General features: G+C 42.2%; 1 protein-coding gene across 1 annotated transcript; it reads right to left on the bottom strand.

The window, feature by feature from the left end:
* Positions 1-985: 985 nt before the first annotated feature.
* On the bottom strand, positions 986-25,856 carry AUTS2 (activator of transcription and developmental regulator AUTS2; the record flags this gene model as incomplete). The annotated part of the gene is made up of 13 exons (XM_010721825.2): positions 986-3,731; positions 8,349-8,571; positions 9,498-9,581; positions 11,000-11,077; positions 11,578-11,719; positions 14,543-14,614; positions 16,021-16,050; positions 17,452-17,523; positions 18,651-18,746; positions 22,336-22,380; positions 22,847-23,067; positions 23,966-24,219; positions 25,795-25,856. Coding segments are annotated over 13 exons (2,619 nt in total), but the record flags the coding sequence as incomplete, so codon positions are not given.
* Positions 25,857-25,862: the final 6 nt, after the last annotated feature.

Below are 25,862 nucleotides of genomic sequence, written 5' to 3' on the forward strand. Positions count from 1 at the left end.
TCAAAAAAAGTTCTGCAGTTTGCAGTAACAGACACAAAGAAAATGAGCGAGCACCTGCAGGAAATCATGCCATGAGGAGCCAATTGCTTGTTTCAGAAAGTGTCACCGTGAAAGCTGTGCTAGGAACTAAAAGCTTTGCAAGAAATGGTACGTATTTATTCCCAAATTGGTCACAGTAACCAAGAGCCATATCCTCAGCTGGAAGCTGGTAAAATGCCATTGACTTGCATGAAATTCACACAAGGAATTGCATACATATAAGTATGGGAGTAACCTAAAAGAACAGCTGGTCAGCAGTTAAAAGAAAACATAAGCAGGGCATTAGCACATTTTAAAACAATCCAGGCAAGCCAAGCATTTGGTCTCCTTTTTGTTCCTTTCTACCTGACCATGAAAATGATTTTTATAAGATAGCTTATAAAGTCTTGTCATGTCCTTTCCATTCTTAACAGCTATTTCTTCTGAACAAAAACCCACTCTTGGGAAAAGGTATGATTTCTTCCCCATAGCAACGATGGGGTACTCCACACAAAGAAGCACCTAGCAGTTTAGTTCACATTTTTTAATAACATGGCACAATTTACATTACACAAGTCTTCGCTGATGAGGAAACATGCTGAAGATTGAGAGCTGCTTCACTTTTCTTTTCACATAGGATCTAGAAAGGACTTTATTACATACAGGATAAACAGCAAAAAGGTTTGTATATAACAATCTCTTTACAATACTGAAAGCTACCGCTACGGTTCCAGTGTACATATTCTTCAGGGTTGTTTTTTTTTTTTTTTTGTTTGTATTTTTCCTTCTGTTCTTAAATAAAAAAAAAAAATTAAGAAATAAAAGGAAAAAAAGAAAAAAAAAAACAAAACGGAAAAAGAACACTGCACAACATCTGGAGTTCACAAAATCTGAAGCTCACAACTAAACCTTCAGTTGACTACTAAAATAGATCTCTGATCATTAGAAACAACTGTCTGTGGTTACCTTTTTTCTTTTTTTTCTTTTTTTTTTGCCAAAACAGGATAACAACTTCAGATAGCACTTTAATACACTAGAAGACCAATGGAACTAATTTTATTTCATACATATATTTTACAGTCCAGTAGACAAGATAGTGAATTCTCTCTGATAAAGTCATATTCTCTCCAAATATTTAGATAAGAAACTTAATGCATTATAAAAAAGTGTGTTATGAAAAGACAGATTTCAGAAGAATGATGCATTTTGTTAAAAAGAACCACGTTCTTCATGTGAATTCACGTCTGCTGTGATTAGGGAACAACAAGGCTGACCTGTTAACTATTCACAGACTTTATTACCAACTGAAATACAACAAATTGCATTATGAAATCTGCAGCGGAGTTCATTAATTAAACTACTGATCCACAGTGAAAACACATCCATCATTTTTCTAGAAAAGTATTGGCTTTCTTGTAGGATTTGTTTCAGTGTAGCTAAACATCACTTAAAAAAAAAGAAAAGTGTGCGTACAGAGAAAAATGACACACAGACATGAATGGTTATCAGCAGAGGTTCTTCCAAAAATAAATCTGACGTGTTAAGTGACGAATGTTCTCGAAAACAGCCAGCATTTGATCATTACTCGGTTTAACCCAGATTAATGTGACTGAAAACCTATTTGCCATGACAGTATCAGTGATTCTAGATTGCTAACCTGACGCGTTCTAAGGAATACATGAGGTACAGTAACATCAGCATCTTGATGCAGGGGTTCAGACAGAAAACTACACTTCTAGTGGGCCGTTTCTTCATCAAAACAAGCAGGAGAAATAGGTTTCAGGTACAGATGATCTTGTTCAGGGAAAATATGACTTTAAGTATGTTGTGTGTTGAAAAGGCTCCTTTGAGTTATAAAGGCTTTTGTGAAAAGCCTTAAAATTAATTGCATAGTTGAAGGGGTTTAGCTGTCTATAACAATATATGTAACACAGCATAAGCAGACTGTGTTGATCAATATTAAGTTTGCAAATAGCACAGTTTAAGAAGTATTAATGTATTATGTTACTTAATTTTATCTATTTACATTTGTACAAAGTAAAGCTTTCATCTTACCCTTTTTGCATATATGAACCATTAACCCATGAAGCACTCTTTTTACATAAATATCTACAAATGTCTTCACTTCTGGTCTGAAAGAGCTTTGTACGGTTGTCATTGGTGGTGGCTTGTTTCTAGGCAAATCATTCAGATTAATGTCTTGTTCTTCAGTTCAAATTTTGAAACTTTTTAACTAGAAATAAAATAGAGTAGGAGACACGAGGAACGTATGGACTTAGCTAAAAGATCTGGAAAATTTCAACATATAATATACAAAAAAAACATTTCAAAATCTTTGCACTCAGGTCTATACATATTGTACAGTGGGTCACATTCCCAGTCTGTATCAATAGACTAGTAAGAAGGTCTTTATATTTATGTTCATTTACAACGTTCTGTCCCTCTCTCTGCTTTTTATTTAGTCTCGCTCTGCTTATCGAGCTTCGATGTCCTTGAGGGTGTGAGAAGGAGGCCTCTCTCTCATCTCTGCTGACAGAGGAGTAGTCCTTCTTGGAGACCCAGGCCGAGGCCCCAGCGTAGAAATAAGTGGTGGAGGGGCACTGAGAGCTGCTGTGGGAGGAGTTTTATTGAGGATACCATTTTGGTGTCCTGTCGGGGGACTGACTCTGGGGTAGTGCATGCTAGGAAGTCCTGGTGTGATGAGGCTTGGGTGAGGCAGGTGTCCATCCAAGGCGGCCGGGTGAACTGAGTGCAGGCGTGCATGTTCGTAGTCCTCTCTGAGCATGTGCAACCGCTCCCTGTCATCCAAGTGGTTGCCCCGCTCATGCTCACGTCGAGGGTCAACGGAGAGAGGGTGGTGGTGATGGTGGTGGTGATTGTAGTCGTGAGGTTCCCGATCCCTGAACGATCTGTCGGCTTCATATAATCTTGGCGTAGAAAGACGATGAAGGGGGTCATTTCTTAGCAAAAAGTCTCTGCCCAGGGGGTCTCTCCGATGAATATCTAGTTCTCTGTAAGGATCTCTCAAGGGATCTCTCATTGGATCCCAGTGGAAAGAAGGATAAGGGAAGCGTTCTCCACCAGGAATTGGGCTAATTCCCATAAAAGGGGTCATCATGCGAGTCCTATCCAGACCACTGATGCTGTTAATGTGATGTATCCCAGTTACACCTACGGTCATGGGCATAGACACTAAAGGACTTGGATGGACGTTAGATGTAGATATAGGCGGTGGCTGATCAGACGACCTGTGAGTCTGAGGTCCCTCATGTTGAGCATCATGGTCTTCCTTTCGCTCCTCCTTCACTTTGACTTCACTGCTTTTCTTCGGATTATCGTACGCTGGCTCATTCTTCCTCTCAGCCTCACGGTTTGAAGTACTGTTAGGCCTGCTGCTTTCCACAACAGGTGGCCTAGCATAGGGTGAAGGAACCCTGGACATTTGCTTCGACTCTTCCACCACTCGGCTTTCATGGCTCAGGCTTTCTTTCTCTGAAATATAGTTGTCCTTCACCTTGTGCTCTTCAACATTAATTTCCTTCCGAGATTCGGAGTGATCCCTCTCTCGCTCTTTGGGTTTCTCTTTTTCTCGAACCTCAGGATTCAGATGGCTCCTGATCTGCTCACTGGAGCTGCGATTATGTCCGAGGGAGTTTACTGGATGGATAGGTGCTGGCGAAGGATGGCTGGAGTGTCTTTTCTCAATGCTCTCTCTAGGAAGAAAGAAAGTGTAAAAGTTAAAGCACAAGAAACTCTCAAAAATAAAACATAGCCTTGAGGATGTCTGACTATACTTGTTGGTTTGCAGAAAGCTACTAACAAGCACCATTTAATGCAATGCTTCTTTTACACATTCAGAACACCAGAAGAGCATCCCATCTCTACTCTAGGTCTGTTCTGTTATCTCAGTGCAGGAGAAGATCCCTGAAGTAGCTGCTTTGTGAGTGATCTGGCTGAAACTTCAAACAGTGAAGTCCACACATGGATCCCAAGGAATCTAGCTCTAGAAAAGATATTTCTAGGATCACAGCCTTAACTGTTTGCAAAAAGGAGAGAGAATAATAAAAACAATCTACTTTCATGCAAAAAAAAGTGGAGGCAATTACATCCAAATTACACGGGTAATAGGATTTTACCCACTGCTTCTATTAAGAATAAATTTGGGAAAACAGACAATATTTTGTTCAACTGACTTTCAGAGAAGCTTCCGTACCTCTCTACAAGTTTCTTATCTACATTGTCTTCAACCTTCCAGATTTTCAGTTTACTTCTCACAATTTAATTTCTTCCTCAAAACTGAAGATTAAAACTTCGCAAGACACCAGTACTGTGGAGACAAATCACCTCCAAAAAGACAGGCACCTCTCTAAGTGTGAAATAAGCCCCAGAGCAGGTCTCTTAATAGAGGTGGCCATCACAAATAGATTATACACTGACTTCTTCAGCAGCGATGCCCATCACTGAAACTAGCTTTTAAAGTAGCGCCTCTCTGGAGTTTGTTGTTTTTAAGATTACCAATCCTTTCCCATTTCTAGAGTAGAGTGAGCACAGCTGATTTATCTCCCTGCTACTGGCCAGGAAGCCTTCAAAACATTGCAAGTTCTTTCCATCTCTGAAACCTATTTATGTTGCATACAAGATTTAGAGAATAACTGTTTGGCAGCAGGTAACAAAACACATATCTGAATGGATCCTGTACCAACTACTTTCTGGAAGAAGAGCTGACCAAGTGGAGCAGCCTTCCTATTTAGATTGAATCAAATTTGAAAGGTAAAATGAATTCCTCAGTTCCAATGTTTTTCAAGTCTCACTAACTGCTACTGATTTCAGAGCTGCAGTTTCTCCATGAAGGCAGCTCCAGATATTCGGTGTTGGGCAAGTGCTGTTTGCTAGATTTGGGAATTCTGTTCCATCAGTGATGGACAGCATGCTGTTAAAGGCAAAAGTGAGGGGTAAGCAGCTGGGTCCTCTGCAGTCCCTGAACAGCTCCAGTTTACATTCTTCTCTGGGTATCTCTAACCTGTAGGTACTTTTGGTTAGTGAAACTGCAGCAACTGCTTAATTATCTTTGAAAAAGGAAACTGTCATTATTGGGACCTCACCAGAAGAATCTTCTGCTGTATCTAGACTGAACTGTCAAAACTGTCAGTTTTTGGGCTATGTCTAAAAAAAGTTTAAGAGTTCAGAATGCAACTGTTAGTGTTGGAGCACTTGATACCAGAGCTGCTTTGTCTGCACTGACTACTAATTAACTTCTGGGTAGGGGGTTCTGCTTTGACTGACTGTGCCCTAAACACTCCAAATATTGTGTCCTGGCTTTACTTTTCTTTCCTCTTGCTCTCCACAAAACACTTAAGTCTTTCAAACAACTTCCGGATTTGGACACAGTGAGACCAAGTCATAAAAACTTGACGAAAGGGCACTCTTAATTGTTTTATTTCACTAGGGGGAGCTGACTGAGTCCTTTATTGATATTTAATCAATTTTTCTGTGTAATTTACGTATTTTAAATTGTTTGTAAAATCTTAAGAAAATAATGGACATTTTCTGTAATTAAAGAAAGTATATGTGCAATCAAAATAACATTTTTCCTTTGCCAATTTCATCCTCTTCAGTTACAGAGATGGCATTACCTCAAGAGGCTATTGATTACTTAGGTAATTATTCACTTATGTAAATGGTTGCCCATTGGTCAGGGAAGGAGTAATTTTTTAATCTTCAAATCTATCAAGGGCTCCTTAGATCAATAATATGGGAAGAGCTCGAAGCCTCAGACTCCCCAAAAAAGAAACTTAAGATCATGTTCTCAACTTATTACTAAATAAGGTATGTTTTGAGGCTGTATGCTATACTGACAGGTAATGCGTAAGGCATCTTACGCCAATTATTTTACTTCATTTATGTTGACAGAGAGAACAATACATAATTGTATTCTTTCTGAAGTTCCAGGATTACAAACACATCGATGTCCTCATTAGAATGGAATTGCTCAGTGACATCTTTTAAATTAAATAACACCGAGAAGAAACAAATTCTGTTTTGTGCAACAGCTGTATTCACCAATTTTTTTTCTAATGCTGGAGTGCAGTAATAAGAGTCCTTAACAACAACAAAAAGGTGCATGCAGTCTTCCAGGAGGAAGCAAGAACTGTAACAGGACGTGGCAGTGCAGCTCCCCAACCAGCTCTGCCCCTGGGAGGAGCTCACAGAGGAGCTTCACCTTATTTTCTATACTTAAACTCTCCTCAGGGACCTATCCTATCTCACTCCAGCTAGGGAAGGGCTGCAGTACTCTGGCCATAGACGTTATCCTAAAAGAGCAATGAGCGATTCACTGCAACTCATTTCCACAGCAATCTGAAATGAGGAGAAGGAAAGCTCAGAGGAACCTGCGAGGGACCTGCCACTGATAAGTCTAGATGAATGCTTTTGTCTAGATGGCCCGTTTGGCAGCAGATAAAGCTCAGGACAATTTTGATGATGGGACAATTTTGAGATGAAGTTATACCAGAACTCTGGGCGTGATTCCCCATTCTGTCTGGTCAAGTTAGTAAAAAATAGGTAACACAGACTGGGACCTCAATCATAAGGGTGAGGCTACACCCTCACCCTGCTGGGTGCCCCTGAAGGTCAAAGGAGAGGTATGAGAGGCTCATAAGCTACCCAGACATCTACGTAGGGAGAACGTCTCCAGGAAGGAATTCTCTGCATCTTCTCAAACAGGCAACAGAGTGAGCATGCTGCAAAGTAGAACTCTTCAAAATCACATGGATGCATAGCGATACTGGATCAGCAAAACCATTATTGTACTAAACTGGTAGCCGTAATTGTGCAGAAACATGAAGAATGAATGACGTTTACTTTTAAACTCTCAAATCACTGAAAATAAATTATGTTCTGAGCTATGATATGGAGTTCAGGCAATGCTAAAGCTGTTTGCAGGGGATGTATTTCTGAAAGGGATTTTCTTTAGCAGGAACACCTCATAACAAAGCAACAGAACAGCAACTGAAAGAATCACATAGTTGTAAAGACTACCCGTATCATTAGTAACTAAAATGCTTTGCCATTCAAGCCAGTAAAGTTACTCACATGCTTAAGCATTTCGCAGGACAGAATCCCCAATTTCTAACAGAAATTTATTTGGAAGCATTAACACCAGACATGAAAATAATGAAGCTATGCTACCAAACAGAAAATATTCCAAATGGAAAATGTAGGTGACAAGATCTGAAGTTTGACTTGCTCTTCACATTTTACAATAACATAGAAAAGCTCTTCAATGTATTTTTTAGAATATCTAATGTGTTAGCATAACTTCTTTTTGAAAAGGCTACTAATATCTGGGTTAGTGACAGAGAAGTCAGAAAAGCACATCTCCTAAATATTTTTTTATGTTAAAAAATTAGAAACAAATAGCCATTATGTAGTAAAGTAATGTGCAAACTTAGCAGGAAAGCCATTAAGCCACAACTGAAAAAGCTGAAATCAGCCTCTCTATATTTTTCAAGGAAGGCATGACACTTGCTGAATGGCAAATTCTTATAATTTGGTACTTAAATGTTAAGAGGAATTGTTACGGAGTTAACTGTAGAATGGGAACAGTCCTGACAAAAAAAAATATGACCAGGTTTTACTTTTCATTAACCCTTCCCAGCCTGGACATGTTAGAGTGCAAGTCCATGTAAAACACTGAAGAAAAACCGTGCTTGAAGGAAAGCAACAGCAGTGCATGTATGTGTGTTTTCTGCAGGGGAATTCAGGCCAATTCAACAAATGGCATGCACTGTGATACTGGAAAATGCCATGCCGTTGTATTTCATGGTGGTGTAATTTTACAACTTTATCAGTGGTTTCTCTCCTCAGGCCATTTTAGGGGGTGGAAGCAGGGTTATCTGTTTTGCAGATAGGATCGGATTTACAAAGTTAAGTATTCACAGGTGCAGATATGTGTCTGATGGACTTCACAGCTCTTTTTGCATCCTGTCAGGCACCTATCTACACATCGAATCTTCAAAAACCTATAAAAAGTCACCCACAAGGCAAGCATTCTATTCTCACTTGACACCGCCTGAACTCTGCTCCAGCAAAACTCCTTCTGATGAACTGAGGTGCAAGTGAGAAGAGAAACAGATGCAGCAGGAAGCACCCGAGGCAGATCTGCAGCTTCCCTACTGACCGTGCTGCATCGTAGGCGGTGATGGCGTCAGCTCCCCGATTGTCCCTCTTCTGAAGCTCTGGTTTAACAATGTGCCAGGCTGGGAAGGGTTAAAAGCGGAACGGAGCCCCAAGCTTTGAACTAGACAATTCTTGGAAGTGTTCTTTCGTACCTTTCTTTGTCATCTTTACTAACAGATGAGTCTCGTTTATCTACATCTCTATCTCTGTCATGAGCTGCAGCAGATGAACTGCGCTCCAGCTCTCCTGGCTTCAGCCAGGGCGGAGGGGTCGGGAACGAAGGAGGAGTTCGGTGCAGTCGGTTCCAGGGCTCGTGAGGGTTGCTAAAGCTCTGCATACTGGGGCCATCCTTGTGGCCGAACATTGAGTTGGGTGCTGAAATGGTGAAGTGGAAAACAAAAAGGTTTAAGAAAAAGGTATGCTCTAGTGAAGGTACTTACCAAAAAAACTTTTACAGCACTCAGAGTTAAAATGAATACATATTATTGGGAGCTGGAAAAGGAAAGGAAATTAACAGAGATTCATTAGAGGGTCTCATTCCTAAAAATGGGCAGGCATCTGACAGCTGTTTTAATTGGATAGGGAAATGCTGTGGATAAAATTGACAGGGGATGAAAGTAGAAAGATAAAAGTGACAATGATCCTTAATCCAAATATTTTGGAGACACCAGGAAATGACCATTATACTGAATATAAACTGAATATAAATAATGGAACTTGTTGCATTTGATCCTGAACCAAAGTAATATAATATGCGACCAAAATCATGCCAGAGTTGGAGTATGGTAAAAGAGAGTGATTTTTAAAAGGATGATCTTTTGTGACTGGCCAAATCTAGAGAAATGTTGATGACCCTGGACAAATAAATGCAGGTTAGTGATCTTTTCCAGGCACATGTCCTGGATTCACTGGTGAGAAAGGAAAAAAGAATGTTCTCATCCACAGCTAGGGATTACAAATAAGCACTGCACATTAACTACTTTGACCATGCAACAAAACCACGTGGAATCCCACAAACTCCTCACACTCATGACTTCTAGATGCAGTTATTTTTTTTTTAATAAACAACGTAATGGTGACATTTAGCACTACGCTGAACCCAAACTATGAGGTAACTTAAAGAAATCATTTACTGGTGACTAAAAATGTTGTTATTTAAAAGAAAAAGTCCACTTTTCAAATTACCATCCCTTACTGATGTGTGACCTACGCAACTGATAAAATGACAGCAAATAGTCACCATCACTCCACGTCCTGAATTACACAGCAAACAAGAACTCATAAACAAAGAGGTTACTCACTGACTGTCGGGTTGCCGAGTCCCCCGAAGGCATTGCTACCCACTGCAGTGAGACCGCTGAAGGAAGCTGGTCGATTGAAAGGCTCTGCAAACCAATGGGAACAGCTCACTGGTGTGTTGGTCATTGTGAGAAGGCATTACTGTGTTATCCAGCTGTGCTACGCCTGCATGAAAGCTCAGTCTGTGTCCACCAACATCATCCACTCGCATCACAGCAGTGATGGGGAGAGGGTGGGAAATACGAACCCATCCTTTCTCCAGTGACAAAGATGTATGGGATCATCTTACAAGAAAAACTTCTACTTCGAAGCAAAACAAGATGTTACACACAGTAGGGAGGCCTGCAATCCAGCAAAAGCAGCGACTCCACTTAAAATCTGCAAGCATCTCAATTTTTTCTCTCTTTTCATTCCCTTCCAACTCAGTTCCACTGTCCTCAGGAAACGACCCTGTCTAGCAAGGCAATTAGTAAGTCTGGCAATTGCGCTTGCAAAATACCTTCAGGCCATGCCTCAGCCATGTCTCCTACACCACAGTCAGGATATATATAAAATGTCTTATTGTACTGATATGTCATGCTGACCTCAGCACCTTGTAATGCTCTTGGTATTTACTGCTAGTACTGTATGGAAAACTAGCATGGACTATGAAACACACTGGCACTTAATGTACACAAAGTGTAGGTAAGCCAAATGAAGCAAATTCTCTTCTCAATTTCAGAGAAGTTTAATGATTTTGATGAAACCATCAGCACTGAGAAGAGGAAGGACAACCTGAGCATTTTTTGTAGGCAGCTCAGTACAGAACGATGAAACCACGCCATGAGTCTGCTGTAGCACTTTGGTGGGTCCTCCTAAATCCCTCCCTATGCAAAACAAAATATCAAATTATAATCCTGATCTCTGATGCTCTTGAGTGCACCGGGTTGCTTATTACATCATTAAATAAAAAAGAAACTAACATTTGTTGAATGTTGTTTTTTTCTTTAACGTTTATTTGCTATTTTGTCACTGCCAGACACATTTAAGACCGGATCACAAGATTTTAAGGATCTGCTTCCCACTCACTGAAATAAAAAGCAGACATCTCAGTAGCAGTTTGGAACAGAAACACCTCTCTGAAGCCTTAATCTTCAAGTATTTTTTGACTGCTTATGAACACCACTACACTGAATCCTAACCTCCTGCTACTCCTCTAACACCCAGGCAGTTTTTTCTCTGAAGTATTTTAAATGGTGCTGTCAGTTTTACTATCATGTGCATTTAGAACTGCTGCTTGGGTTACAGAAGACAAATGGATAAAATGTACAATTTTTAAAGGTTAAACTGGCACATAGACAACCTTTAATGGACTAAACCAAAAGACATGAATTAAGACCAAGCTACAGCAAATCCTGCAAGGGTAACAGGGCAGAAAATGTCTTTGTGTTACTTCTGAGTTGTATTCACAGTGAGTGGCTTGCACAGAGAGGGCCAAGAACTGCTCTTTGCAGTACTCACTTACCTAAGTGAGCAGCTGGGTTGAGAAAGTTGCTGTGGTGAGGTGGAGGACCAAAAGGGGTTCCGGCTGGATGAGCCCCACCTGCCAAAACAAAGCAACACAGTGAATTCCTAGCTAATGCTCAGAGAGGGAATCCCTGTGCTCTAGGCTGACTATTCTTAAACAGCACCTCACATAAGCAGAGATGGCTGTATGCTCAGGTCAGGCTCCCATGCAAACAGCAGCTGCTCTTCTGAACAGAAGTTGTCAGTTATAGAAGGTGGAGGAGAAATGTGTCAGTATGGAAAAAAAAAGGGGGAACACACAGTACAGTGTATTTCCAACCTGTCATCTCCATGATGCAGATATCACTGCGTGAAATGTTTCTCCGTGTATAACCTGCATGGCATTTCATCACATTGTTGTTCTTTTTTTAAAAAGCATATGGAATAATTTTAAAATATTTATCAAATAGTCTAATAGCCTCTGGCACATCTTGCTGAGTTCATAAGCCAAAGCATATGGGAAATTTCCTGTCAACATGGCACAGATTAGCATGTTAATGAGCGAGCCAAAGAAAGAGTTTGATCCTCAATACTTACTGGCTGTAGAGAAGAGAGTCGAGGGCCGGGCCAGGTCATGGGGGTGGTGGATGGCTCCAAAAAGGCTGGGGCCTGGGGGCCTGCTCAGAAATTCAGGTTTCAGGCCGAAGTCTAGCTTGTGTGGATCTGACTGCATCTGTTTCTGAAATATATTAAAAAAAAAAAAAAGATTTGCAAGAGACTGTCCTAAGAGGCACTTTCAGAATGCTGTGGGTATAGCAATTTACTCATAACAACTGATGATTTAACAGATATTAGTTTTTAGGACCCTGGACACAGGTGCAGAGCCAGCCTCGTGACAGCAGGCAAACAACCTCAGGTTCCCAAACAATGCCCAGGGTTCACCAGCATCTTCACAAACACATAAACCTCTCTGGAGCAAAGAGTTTTAGCACAGGCTTGACTGAACAGAACAAACACTGAAACCTCTGAAGAGGCCTTAAACACATACTTGGCTGTAAGTACAGGTCTGTCTTTAAAACAACAATAAAAACAAAGTGAAAAGAGAGATGTTGGTCTGGATGTGAGCCCTGGGTGGGCAGGCATGCTGAAAGCAGGGAAAGCACCAAGTGCAAGAGGCAGAGCTGCCTGCTGACCTCTGACTGCAGGGATCACTCATCAGACAGTGACACACACACCGCAGCCACCACATTTAACTGTGGAGCTGCAGCCAAGGAACACTTGATGCTGCGTATCTTTCAGTGCCTCTCAAACTGCAATCGAGTAAGACAGGGGCTCAGATGAAGCAAATTACATATGAGGTGTAGTAGTGTCTGAAGAACTCAAGTCTCATTTTGATAGCTTGCACTCCCAATTCAAAGCACTGTATGTCACTGCCTCTATTTATATGGTATTCGAACGAGCAGATTTTCTCTTTGAAAGTGTCTTTCCCGATGTAGCTGTACTGTAAATGATAAGTGGATGAAGGATGGATTCTTCGTTGTGTCACATACTCACTTTAGTGGTTCCCACTTCAATAGTTTTATAGAATGCAGAGGAAAACCAAATTCCCAATTACCTGTGCTGCCAGAACTCCCTAAACACAGATTGCTGATTAATTGTGCAGGTCAGCTGAAAGGATTTACCAACGTGTAACACTGAACCAGTAAATCTGAACAGTAATTCAGGAGCACGTTATGCTTAATAAATCAATATTTAATACCGTGCCAGCTCAGAGTACAGACTATTACAATGATATAAATATGCATATTAAAAAGTTATGACCAAGTTAATGTGCATGCCTACTAGCTGTTTTTCAAGTGCTAATAACATGTCTATGAAGCTATGAGCAGGAAAAAAAGGAAAAAAAAAGCAGATTTATCAATGTTTTGAGATAATAACCTGCAAAAATACGGAAATGCAAAAGATGACCATGTTAAGGTCATGTCTTTTAGAGGTTAGATTGCAGTACTTCATTGATTTAAAAAGATTAGAAAACATAAATGCCTCAATTGAAGGCTGTGTGCCAGATTTCTAGGCTGTGAGCTCTTTTTATTCTTCTTAACAACCAAGTTATAAACCTCTGACAGGCATTACTCAGAACAGCAAATCTGGCAGAAACTTTAATTGCTGCCATATGAATAGTACTGTTCTAACAATGAAAAAATCCCTTGTCTGAAGAGGAATGGAACATCACGGCTGTGTTAAAAGACTTCTGAATGTGTTGATTTACCTCAAAAGAATATGGAAAAAAATTGATCAGATTCATTTTACTCCCATTTGCTGCTCCAGAGAGCCTCCCTACTGATGATAACCCTTATGAATGTATTTCAGGTGCAGCAAATGCTGAGCACCATAACACAGGGCCCACTAAACTCAATGCAAATGCCTGCACTAATTTCATGGCACGTTACATCAAGCTGTAAGTCCTTTCCAGCAGGCCAATTAGGGAGCATAAAATCTGCCTGGAATCCAGGCTGACCCCACACTGGTCATCCTGCTCCACAGCTAGAACTGCTCTGTGCCCAGGGCTGCTGTCTGGCTCAGGCTGTGTCTCAGGAATCCTCTGGGTGTGCACACAGGTTACACACATCTGAATGGCGTCTTGCTGCTGAGGTACAGGCAGGCAAACGGCATCTACAGCTACATGCATTCTTTCCTGGGGTTTCCTGCATTTTTGCCTTCATGACTGCAAACCATATCTCATTTTCTGACTGAACTGAGGTAGTGAAATGCATTTTCCAATTATTTTTGAAATTATCATCATCCATGCCTCAAAAAACCAAATAATGTCCTTTCCCGACAGCCCAAGCATTATTACTGTTTTTAAACAGGCAAAGTCAGTAGGTAGAAGAAATGGCTGCATGAAAATGGCATTTACCACAGGTTATAAATATAGCAGTATGACCTCTTTGAATATCAAATCAAAGAAGATTCAAAGGACACAGATAACATGGGAACAATAATTTCATTTCAAGAAAATATCTTTTCAATAAAATAGAAAAAAAAAAAGGAGATATAACTCTCTAGGTCTATAATCTTGTCTTTCTTGATAATAGGAAGATGAATGAAGATCACTAGCAGGGGAAACATAAGGAAGCAGAGAAGAGAGATACGTCTACTGCAGCAAATTAACCTGTCAACCTTGTTTAAAAGGGTTATTTTTAAACTCTATTAGCTGTAGATTTTAGTATCTGCTCAACATCTTCATAATCTTACAGCACTACCTTCTATAATACAACTCAGCTGCATACAAAGACTGCAAAGTGGTGGGGTCTCCTCGTTGATTTCACTTTCTAGCACAAGCTCCTGACTCCTGCAATGTAAGGCCAAACAAAGACACCAATCTTTCCTCCCTATTATAGCGAACATCTGCAGGAGCAACGCAGCTATAATGCTACTTGTGGTTATGTGAACAAGGCATTAGCCATGGTACAGACCTGCTAACAGCAAGAGGCAAATCCTCCCACTCACAAGTTTGCACTGTGCAATGTATGTGAAAAGCAAGTGTGCCCCAAAGACTGACCTTGACTTTCTGTTGGTGATGGTAAATCTGCCAGGCGATGTGGACGTGCATAGCGCACCACTTCCCGGGTTTCTGGAAAAAACAGGAGGGATACAGCATGAATTAGTGATTTTCCAATACCTGTGATGCTTTACCCTAGGAATGCTCCTGCTCATCCTCCTCTCCAGACAAACCCACGCTCTGTTTTTCTGCACTCCTGCAATCTTCTGATGCCACTGGCTGAGAATGCAGCTCGTGCTGCTGGAACTATCTGCCTGTTAGCAACTGCTCTGCACAGCTGGATTGCTTCATACAGTACACTGAGTACATTTCCAAAAGCGCTGCTATTCCAAGACCTTGCCATCAAAAGATCCAAATAAAAACACTTAAAAATCTCAGGCCGGTTTTCAAAATCAATCTGACACCCTCACGTCACTATAGGTCTGTACCTGCAACATTTTGGCTCATCAGTAAACCCCCAAAATTGGATGCCAGTCAGTTCACTCTGGTTGGGAAGGTGAACTGGCTTAAGCTGGCTCTTTGCATCTCTCCTGTCACCATGCTTCTAAATCATGGGGCTGAAAAAGGGAGGAAAGAACCAGAGAGCATGATTTGGTTTCTTTGCTGATTCAGCAGTCCATTTCTAGGGCATCTGGAAATCATGTCAGTGGGGACTTGATAATGACATACTTTCTATTATCTTGTTATTTAGGGGTCTGAATGAACCACATGAACAATGATTCCTGCACAGATTTAGAAATAATCATAGGAATGAAAGCAGCTCCTTAAAGTACCAGTAATTTAATTACTACACAAACTATGGTATAGGCCTGCCTTCTATATCTAGGTGTAGATCAGCTAAGAGTTAAAAATCAATTACAAATAAAGTAAAAAAATAAAACCCCTCTCTCACACACACAAACATAAAGTCAAGTCTTTTGCTTATTCACAGCAATTGGTTGCATTAGTGATTTAATGAGCTCACGTGGTCTGTACTTCCTTGAGTATGTTGCAAAACCAACAAAAATATCTTCTGGATTACTGTAAGATTTTGGATCTTTAAAGTATTTTGTGTTTGAACTGGATTGTCTGTGTGTGCTGGACAAGAAGATACTCGGGTAGGAAGTTCCATACTGAATAAACACAAAACACACAATGAACATTAAAAAGCAGAATCCTTCAGCCTGCATTAAAATGGCAAGAGATGTCTGCCAGGGCAGTCTGTAGGATCAGCTCAGGGAACCTTGTGAGCCACAGCAATACAAGGATTACCAATATTTAACCTCTGCTGTTTGCAATAAGGGGTTGTGTGAGAACAGGAGAACTTCTAGCTTTAAAACAGCTTATCTTTCTTGAGTGATCATAAGATGCTGACCACACTGCTCAGCAAACACAGTGCAAAATCCCCAAGATGGAACACGATGCTGCTTTTAATCAGTGTGCTGCTGCAACCCGGCGGGGACTGAGATGACAAACTGTAGCACAAGAAGGTTTCTTACCCTCAACATGGGCCTGAACGGATCTGTCAACTGTGAAGAAGAAATGACAGCTTGGTTACATGCCTGTCACTCAAACAATTGCTCTAATTAACAAATTTGTATTGCTTCATTAAGAGATGAAATTAAAATGTTATAATTTTACTTTCAAATGAAGTCCTTTCAGATAATAATTAGTCCTCAGCCTCCATACTGGAGCCGGCCTCCCTCCCCCCATGGCTGTTGTACCTAAGTGTTGACAAGCAACAAAACAAGCCTCACACTGAGCACTCTGTCCTCTGGCATCTGCATTAATTTGTTGATTTAATGCTACCAAAATGACTGGTTAACTGCTCTGAAGAAGAACACAGCTATGTCCTTTGGGCAAACTTCTGCTCTCATCTTTCAGAACTGCCTGGCTTGCGAGAAGGCTGGGATTGGGCAGGGCAGTACTGGCAGTATTAGAGGGCTGCTCCCACCGAGTGTGCTGGACTGCCCTGCAGGACACTGCCCTGCTCGTTCAGCAGCAATGGCACCTGGTGCTGGCACATCCAGAGAGCCATCTCCTCTAAAAGGAGATCTACAGATGGAAGAGCTGTTTTGCAGACTTGGTGATGGCACGCGGCATCATCTTGAAACAATCAAAACTGCACTACAAGCTGAAAGGCAGCATAAAGAGAAGGGACTTAACAATGGGAGGCTCCAGTTATCTTTTTGATTGGGTGGAATGAGCAGACATAAAAACACGTGGGTCCTTTTGGTATCAACAGCACCAGTTTAGAGCAAACTCGATCTAGTAGAACCCAAAGAAAACAGCTCTGCAGAGCTCAGAAGTTGACCAATTCCACAACACTGATTTTTGTCAGAGTTCTGCAATAAATAGGACCACATGATGTTCCTTGTTGCAAACAATGTATATTCAGTCAAACAAGCAAACAACCCGAGGGCATTTGCAAAGAACAGAAAAAAGCCAGAAGACGAAGCGCTGAGACAATAAATGCTGTTCACATGTGCTTCAACTCAAAATCCAGAGGCACCAAGTGATCAATAAAGTGCATCCACATTTTGCTGCTGCAATCAATAATACAGTAACCAAGGGAATAACTGTCATTACCCACATTAGAAACAATTACAGAATACAAACGTAAATCTCAGAGGTTTGTACGTTTCTACGCTGAATTGGAGTTTGCCCTCAGTCTTGTGGGGATGCCACCTGACAGCAAGGAAAGAGCTCTGCATTGCACAGCATCCACATGCTTTAGCCAGTGATGGACAGGAGGACCAGGATTTAAACCGTCCTCATGCAACTTCTTTGATCTCACTGACTTAATAGTTCAGATTAAGCTTTAGTTTCACTCGTTGATTTGGACATGCAGAAGACGGCAGCCCTAGTGCTCAATATTTTCACGAGGAATAGCTTTAGTTTAGAAGAATACTGTAATACTTTTTACACACCCGTGGATCTTTCTGTAGGAGGGTATGTGGGACAGTTCCAGGTCTGGCTGCAACATCGATAGGATTGGAAGTCTAGAATTGTAACACAGAAAGAGAGCATTTATGAGTACAAAGCCATACAAAAACACAAACTGAAAAACAGTTCTTCTTCATCATTAACACTGCCTATGCTGTGAAGATCAACTCTTTTAAACAAAAAGGATAACTGCTATAATCCACGTAGTGATGTATGTACTATCATCTCAATTTCCTAACTCGCTTTGCTCACTGCCTTCCCACTAGTTAAAGTAACCTGAAACACATGAGGCAACAACAGCAGTGTTGCACTGGGAATTCCTTTCACCTCTGAAAAGCTGAGCAGTATGAGACAGCACCTAAAGCAGCACCTGGGATACCCAGGCTGTGCTCTGCTGCTTATCAATAATGCACTGGAGCTGGCTAAAACTGCTGCCCTCACTGCTGCACACAAAGCAGCAGCAATCCACGTGGTTACCGTGCAAGGATCTGAACTGCATCCACAATGAACTATTACCACACCAGCATCAGAAAAGGCAACATCTAGCTGGAAAAAATTAAAGCTTTTCCCTTGATTTGAATGTAAATATTCAGCTAACACAACAAAATGCATCTTTTGGAGGAAAAAATACTACATTTAGACAACATCTTCCTCACTTAAAATGAAGAAAAAAGAAATCAGCTGCACTATAACTAACAATTAAGTAACAGAGTTGTTAACAGACTGATTACCATATATATGAAGAATCCTACTAATGAACTGCAATTTACATATTCAGTCATTAGAGTGGATGGGCCAATTTAAGAAAGGTGTCTTCTCTGCAGAAATTTCAGTCCTGATTTCAGTCTTCAGTCGCAGAGACTACAGGCTACAGAAAATGACTTCCTCCCACTCATAAATCAAGAGTGACTTCATCAAAACAAAGGAAAAGAGAAACAAACTCATCACACTTAACTATCATCGCCATCATAAAGGAGTGGGGAACTAAATCAATGTACTGCATTGTGCTGGAGCTCTGAGATAATTATGGAAATGAGAAAACAATAACCATCACTGTTTCTTAAAATCTGGATTATTACATGACCTCACACTACTGCATGCTACCCTGAGAAGCAATCGCATTGCTTCTGAACTTAACCGTGCCACCAGTGCATCTGAGTGGTAAGATGGAAACACAGCCTACCTTGGGCTGGAATGCTCCTTGGAGTGAGCCAAAGGGGCCCGTTGGAGGGATCATGGGAGGAATACCTGATACAGCTGGAGGATAGGAGTGAAACAGCTGAAACAGAAAAAGAGAGAGGAGGATAAATGCGTGTGCACTACAAAACAAGGACAGACAGCTGAATGAGACAGCGAAAGCATTCCTGCAGAGGTAGGGAAATGGTACATGGAGAAGTGCTGAAGATGTGATCCCGCCCCAACGATGTTAGTTAAAGCAGTCAATGAGATGTTCACAGATGTCATGATGTTCACTTCAGAGCTTAAAAGCAGTTCCAAAATCATACAGCCAGCAACCTGGCCTCTGCACTGGGCCATCGTAGCCGAGGCTTTTGTTGTGCAGTGACTGGATTTTAAATTGGATGGGGATTTTGAAGGGTTTGCAGAAGATTGCAAGAGAAAAGGCAGGGCCCGGCCAAACAGGGCACAGAACGCTACTGTTTGAGTGGGAAACAAACCTGCACAAGCTCTAGGATATTGCATCATTAAAACCCCATTAGTATGCTAGGATTTTAATGGTTTCTGTCGGAAATGAGGAAAATATGCACAATTCTTACTTCATTAGCCTGTCTGAGAGGATATCCTGCCACTTCCAGTAGCAGCAGAGACAGATGAACTTAATTGCTAAAAAAGATTGCTTATTAAAAAAGGTCAAAGTAGAACCCCCCAAAACTGGAGGGCTCTGGTCTTACAGGACAGACCACGAAGCATAAAAAGAGGCAAATCTCCACTGATCTCAATGACCCCAGTTTATCTGTAGTAAGACAACTCAGTAAAAACGAAGTTCTCCTATGCTGACACAAACACATGAGAAACAAGCAAGTAAACCATCATGACCAAGTCCTGTCTGGTCTCTGTGGTCTGGCTGTGAATCTTTCCCTTACGCTGTAACACACTGAGGTCACACAATTCCACAGGAACTGCAGAGATCACACACAAAACTGCTTTCTGGTAGGAGGTGGGGATTCAGAGCATCTCATTGCAAAGATGTTCTCACCGGGAAACCTTGGGATCTAGCAGGGGACGGCTGCTAACATCACTGGTACTGCCAGCCAAATACCTGGAGGAGCTGATAAAATTTCACTTCTGAACTCAGCCAATCGAAAATGAACCTCCTGTGTGCTGCTTCTGGGATCAAAATAAAGGACTAGATGGCCAGCTGAACAGAAACAGCCCAAAGCTGGACGTGTGGAGGGGACAAACACTGAGAGAATCACATCCCACAGTAAATCAGTGTCACAACGTTCTGATGATTTAACTCAATGCACGTGTGTGCTTTTCTGAATCCTTTCTCTCAAAATCAGAGTTCCCCTTTCGATCTTGGAAAGCCATTTATTCACACTACAGGTACTGAGATATGGGAAATTATTTCAGGATGTCAGAGATATCAAGAGATTGTTTATTTAAAAGCATGGAACAAAGTCTCCTTTCGTAACACATTTCTGTTGTTGTTTTCACTTCTCTTTAATTTGGACTTGCTCCTTTCAGAGATGCAGAAAAAACTTCAGATGAGTTGCTGCTGGGCTGTGGGTATTTGAGAAATCATTACAAGACATGTCCTCATTGACAGTAACTTTTTAATAACTAAAATGTGGTTTGAATCCTCCAGTGTCTTCTGTATTTAATTCTGTGCATAATGGACTAATTTCAAAAGATGGAGCGAGGCTTAATATTCTATTATCTACAGCTAATAATAAGGAATGCTTTTCTTAGTTTTATAACGACCGCCAAGTTAATTAAATTTGACCTTCCCCTGCTTTCTCTTTTCTAACGTACATCGATTTTAACTCTCCAACAAACATTCCTGCTCGCCTGCAGAGTTCATTTACAGGCTTTAACAACATTGTCAGCTTTTTTTTAAGATGCAGCTGAACACATAGTGAAGATTTACTGCAGAAACTCACCCCTAAAGAAGGATCTATGGATGTGCCAAAGTTTCAGGTATTTGGAGAAGAGAAAAAGCCCTGGCAGGCATGCACTTACGGCAGCAAAAAGGGCTGGTCAGGAAACTACACAAGCAGCTCTGTTACCTTCATAAACCACACTCATCCTAGGAGTGATTACTGAAATGCTCTGGCTACCACGACCTTGCTGTAGCTTTAGCAAGGCTGCTAATCCAGTGAAATTTATTGCCATCATGTTGATCTTTGGCATTAGCTTGCTAAATATCCAACAGACGCCAATTGTGATTACTTTGCAATAACTTCATTAGGACAAACCTTTCCTGAAGGAAGGCAAGGGAAGCTTAATGCACCGGGGTCCTGCTGCTCTGCCTGTGCCAAGGCCAACATCCCGGCACCTTGGCTATCACAGAACAACTGAAAGCTTGACCTTACTTGAAAAGAGTTAACACTGAGACCTGCAGGATTCACCATGAGTCTGAAAACAATATCCAGCTGAGGACTATTTCACTGTTTCCTATTTTACACATCAACCCTTGTACTTCTTTCTCCAAAACTCATTACTTATTTCCCAGCTCCATGTTCTTGCCTGAATCAACACGCCACATTCAGGATAATCTATCCTTCGAATCCATGTAAAGCTACACAAACAAGAGTGCAGTTTTGCAAACAGTGATGCAAACAGCAGCGTGACCCTTCTGAGTGATTATCCTTGGCTTAAATGTTTGCCTCATACTCCCACAGGTGTGATCCTGCAGGTACTCACACGCTGTATCACTTAACCAAGGTGTCAGGAATTAATGGGACTGTTCACATGTGCTACAGGCATCAGTTATGAGCAGGAACTGCGTTTAATCAGGACAGCAGAAAGCATCACACCATCATCTTAACCAGTCTTCTCACCCAGTTCCACTTCTAAGCAAAATCAACATATGAAGCCAAATGCTTTGCAAATTTCTGAATGCTGATGCAGTACTCCTTCTCTCATCAAAATATCACTACTGGATTTAAAAATTCTTGTCCAAATGAATGAAATGCCTGCCTTCGTTGGGATGAAGAAGGAAATGTCACCCATCTTTAAGCAGCAAATGAATTGGTAGATTCTAAACCTTAAGAGCAGAAGCTTTACAATTCATATTAAAAATGAGTTCATCTCAGTAAACAACATTTTTGATAGCTCTGAGAGAAGCATGTCTAGTGCATAGCTGGATCGCCTCGCTGCCATCAAGCAGAGCACAACCAGCCCAGTACGTCAGACAGGCTTTTGAAATGGGAAGAATAAGACAAGCTTTCAAATTTTATAAAACAAAATACGGTATATTAGAATAGCTATTAGATTATCTATCCCTCAAGGGTTTGTATGATAGTTTGACGTTTTGTTTCAGATTTCTCAGGGAAAATATCATTCTTAAGTGCTTTTGGCACCACCGAAACACAGTGATGAAACTACTGCTCTGTACTGCTTCATGCTACAGTCACCTCTTGTCTCATCTTTTTCACAGCAGACCTGTCTTCCAGTGGTGTATGAGCAAGAGATCTTTTGACTAGAAAAGCTGATACTGCATCTTTATCAGAAACAAGCACCAGAAAATGCAAGCCTTCAAAAGCCAAAGCGATCAAGAACGATAATGGTAAATCCTGGAGTGATGATTAGGGAGAGATTCAACATTGTGCCACTGATCGAGTGGTGATCCCAACCCACCACAGAAAAGCAATTAAGTCAGTTTTAAACAGAGTAATAAAACTCACACTGTGACGGTAGAAGGGGTCAACTTTTGTAGGGTATTTGTCAAACTGCAAAGGGATCAAAGCACAAACTAGTTACTTTCTATTTCGTTGCTTCATTTCTGTTGGTAACACAGACTAATTCCCTATTATTAGGCAACCAACAGAGAGGAAAAATACGCAGAAAATGAACTTCCAGTGAAGCCGGTTTGGGTTTTTCTCCCTTCAAGGTATAACGAGGTCTTTATGAGCTAGGAAAACGGAGGAGGCACCAGAGTGCACCACTCCAACCACCAGGGATTCCCAGGCACGAGTGCCCCTTCGGCCAGCAGCCTCATCCCTCAGCCCCTGCGCTGCCACCTGGATCTATCACACACACAACAGCAGTAGGGAAAGGACCGCCCGTCCTGTCCTCCCCAACCACACCTGGGCAGCACAGCACTCCTTCCCCACCACCTGGCAAATTCTCAAATTTTCGTAATAAAGAATAGAGTTGTGCTCTACTTATCCTCACATTTCTGCCTGGGGTACGCACCATGGGCGGTGCTGGCGTCGGCATGATGGCAGTGGGTGGGATGGCGTGAGGGAAAGGCGTGAAGGTGTGCTGGTGTGTGTGTTGGTGTGTGTGCTGGTGCTGGTGCTGGTGCTGGTGGAACTCGGTCCTCAGGTACGGCGGTGGGCCCAGGGAGGCCCCACGATCCGCGCTCTGCGAGGCCAAAAACCGCGTGTTTAGTTCCTGACGGAGAAGATCTTGTTCTGAAACACAAAGCAAAGCAACCTCTGTGAGCTCAGGGACTTGTCCAGACCTTGTGCCAATTTCTGCTGGCTGTGGTAGTACGTTCTACATTAAGCTTCCTCACAGTAAAGCATGACACTGTACAGATTAAGAAAGCTCCTCCAGCTCTTCCCCAAAGGCCACACTGAGAGAAGAAAGCCTCCAGTTCCCCTCTCTCATGGAGCCTGCCTTCACTTCAGCGTTCATCTGAGGCGCAGCGTGAAGGTTCTCCTTAAACTCCTCGACACGTCCTAGAGCAGGGGGGCAGTGTGGGTAAGTTGAAGTCAGGGAACGGAGAGAGGCCACAAACACCTACTTCATGGACATGAATTATGTTACTAAAGCGCTGGTCATCCTTGATATTCTTCCCTCAGATCCCTCTCAGTGAGCAGGGAGGAACTGACATCTTCCCACAAAGTACAACAGAGCACAGTTCACTCCACTTCTAGCTGTTCCCCCCAGCCCTGCACACACCCGACCTCAGGAGCACTGTGTGCATGGCTACCAGACCTCTCCCTAGCCAGGCTGGCTGCAGGGAAGCAAGGCTGAGCACAGACCACAGCTACAGCACAGACATCTGCTACAGTGTTCACAGATTTTGGGTGGCCCCATATGAACTCTGAAGTGGTTTTACCCTGGGGAGCAGACACAGAAAAGCACAGGCTTCCAAAAATTCTTCATTCCCGGAGCAGAAGAAAAGTCACTGGGAAAGTCTGGGTGGTTTTTGCTTTTGACATCGCCCCAAATCGTTCAGTGGTGAGTGACCCCTTTACCCAACCAGCAGCTCTCATAGAATGGACCCAAAAGGAGTCATTTTGACTAAAACTGGAGATTGAGTTTCCTTTGCCACACTGAGGCCACGATCTGTCTGTCTCTTACCTGAGTAAGTGCTACCAGCTGGGTGTCCTGGAACCTGCAGGGTCCCTGACGTCAATGGAGGTGGAGGAGGCAAAGCCGTAGGAGGGGCAAACATATTGGGGTGATGTGGGTGTGCGGGGGGCTGGAGGGTGGGCGTGAAGGTATGCAGTGGGCTGTGGCTTGGTAAAGAGAGGGGGAATGGTGAGGCGGAGGGGTGGTGAGATATGTGTGGAGGGGGAGCCTGAGTCTTGGCAGGAGTGCTGCTTCTGCTGCTGCTGTTAACAAAAAGAAAAGCAATTAAGCATTGCACAGAGGAGGGAAAAGCTCTAAAAGCACACATACACTACCCCAATGTACTATGCATGGCTCATGATAAACCTGTCACTGATTAAAGTAATACACTGCAAATACAAGTTACTACTCTGTTTTTCTATCAGTACCACCGAGACACCTTCCTCCAACCTCTCCCTTATCCAGCATCTCTTACTGCCTATGGTCCTCCACACCAAAGCCCCAAGACATCTCCCTCCCTCTAGGAGGCTGGGATTCTGTCCTCAACAACAGAGGCACAGCACTCAACAAAGGAGTAATCAGCTCTGTGCATTCATTACTTAATTATCGGGTCTTTTCTACATGACTGCTCCTGATTCATGTTTTCAGGCAAATGAAGCTCAACATCAGTGATTGCTGCATTAATAAAAGTTTAATTTCTCTGCTACGACTTAGGAAGATGGAAGAGTGTGGAAAACGTGAAATGAAGTTGGGAAGGCATCAACAGATACATGCTTATTATTCTGTTAATGACTCTCCTTACCTCCACAATATAAAGAGAGAAGATGAATCAGCAAAATAAATACACAGGATTATACTGGTTGCAATTTTTCAGGTTTCATTTCTTAGCAGGGAAAGTTTCCAGTATAATCACACAGTGCTTAATCCCACTTGTCGTTATTTCAAGTAATGACACGTTTACATTGCAGTGGCTTTTAAAGACGAGCAATACCAATTTGGTTAAAAATAAATCCAAGTCTTAAACAACTCCCAGTTTTAGTCAAACCATGGAGCAACCATCTACTGGTTCACCAGGTCAGGAAGGATGCCATGTGCCTGCTGCAAGCTCAGATTCGGGGAAAGGTGAGGCACTGCTGAGAGCACTGTGCTGCCACAGGGGAAACCTGAGGTCTGTGACTTACAAAGACATCACGGGATCCTGTGAACACGTTGCTTAATCTCCATTAATTTTGTTATCCCCCTACAAAAGGTGAGGATTATCTCTGTGTGGCCAACTGAGGTGAAAAACACTGAAGAATGTAAGGTGTTGTCAGTGCAGGAAGAAATTAAGCCTGAATGTCATCAGTGTGAGCCTATGCCAAGCTGTCAGCAGGGCTAACAGCAGCTGCACCGTATTTCTTGCCCTGGGGCATGTCAGTAGTTGGGGAAGACTTGGTTTACAGGGAGACAAGGGTAAAAGTAAGGAGCCTTCAGAGAACAGCTCAGCCTGCAAGAATTGGGATTTTCTTCCACTGGTCTATGTTGCATGAAATCCCATTCAAAAACCTGAGTGTGCAAGGACAGGCAGGAAAAGCAAAAGCAAATTAACAAAGAGCTTGAGATCACCAAGCACTGCTGGGAACACCAGAAAATAAACTGATTCTGGCTCGTTTTAAGGAAGAATTTGAGGAAGAGGCCACAAATCCCCCTCAGTTTCCCACGGATGGGGTGGGACGCACTGTCACCTCTATCCCAGTTTCCCCCCTCACTTCCTCCAGGCACCACAAAGCATCACCACCGGGGGCAGCAAGTTTGCAAAGAGACAGCACATGGGCACGCCTGGCTTTCCGCACGCCTACCTTAAACTGTTGAGGCTTAAACTGCTGCTGTTGTAGGCAGAGAGCGGCTGCGAGAGGCTCTGAGCGGC

Source organism: Meleagris gallopavo, chromosome 21, assembly GCF_000146605.3.
Source record: "Meleagris gallopavo isolate NT-WF06-2002-E0010 breed Aviagen turkey brand Nicholas breeding stock chromosome 21, Turkey_5.1, whole genome shotgun sequence".
Classification (NCBI taxonomy): Eukaryota; Metazoa; Chordata; class Aves; order Galliformes; family Phasianidae; genus Meleagris; species Meleagris gallopavo.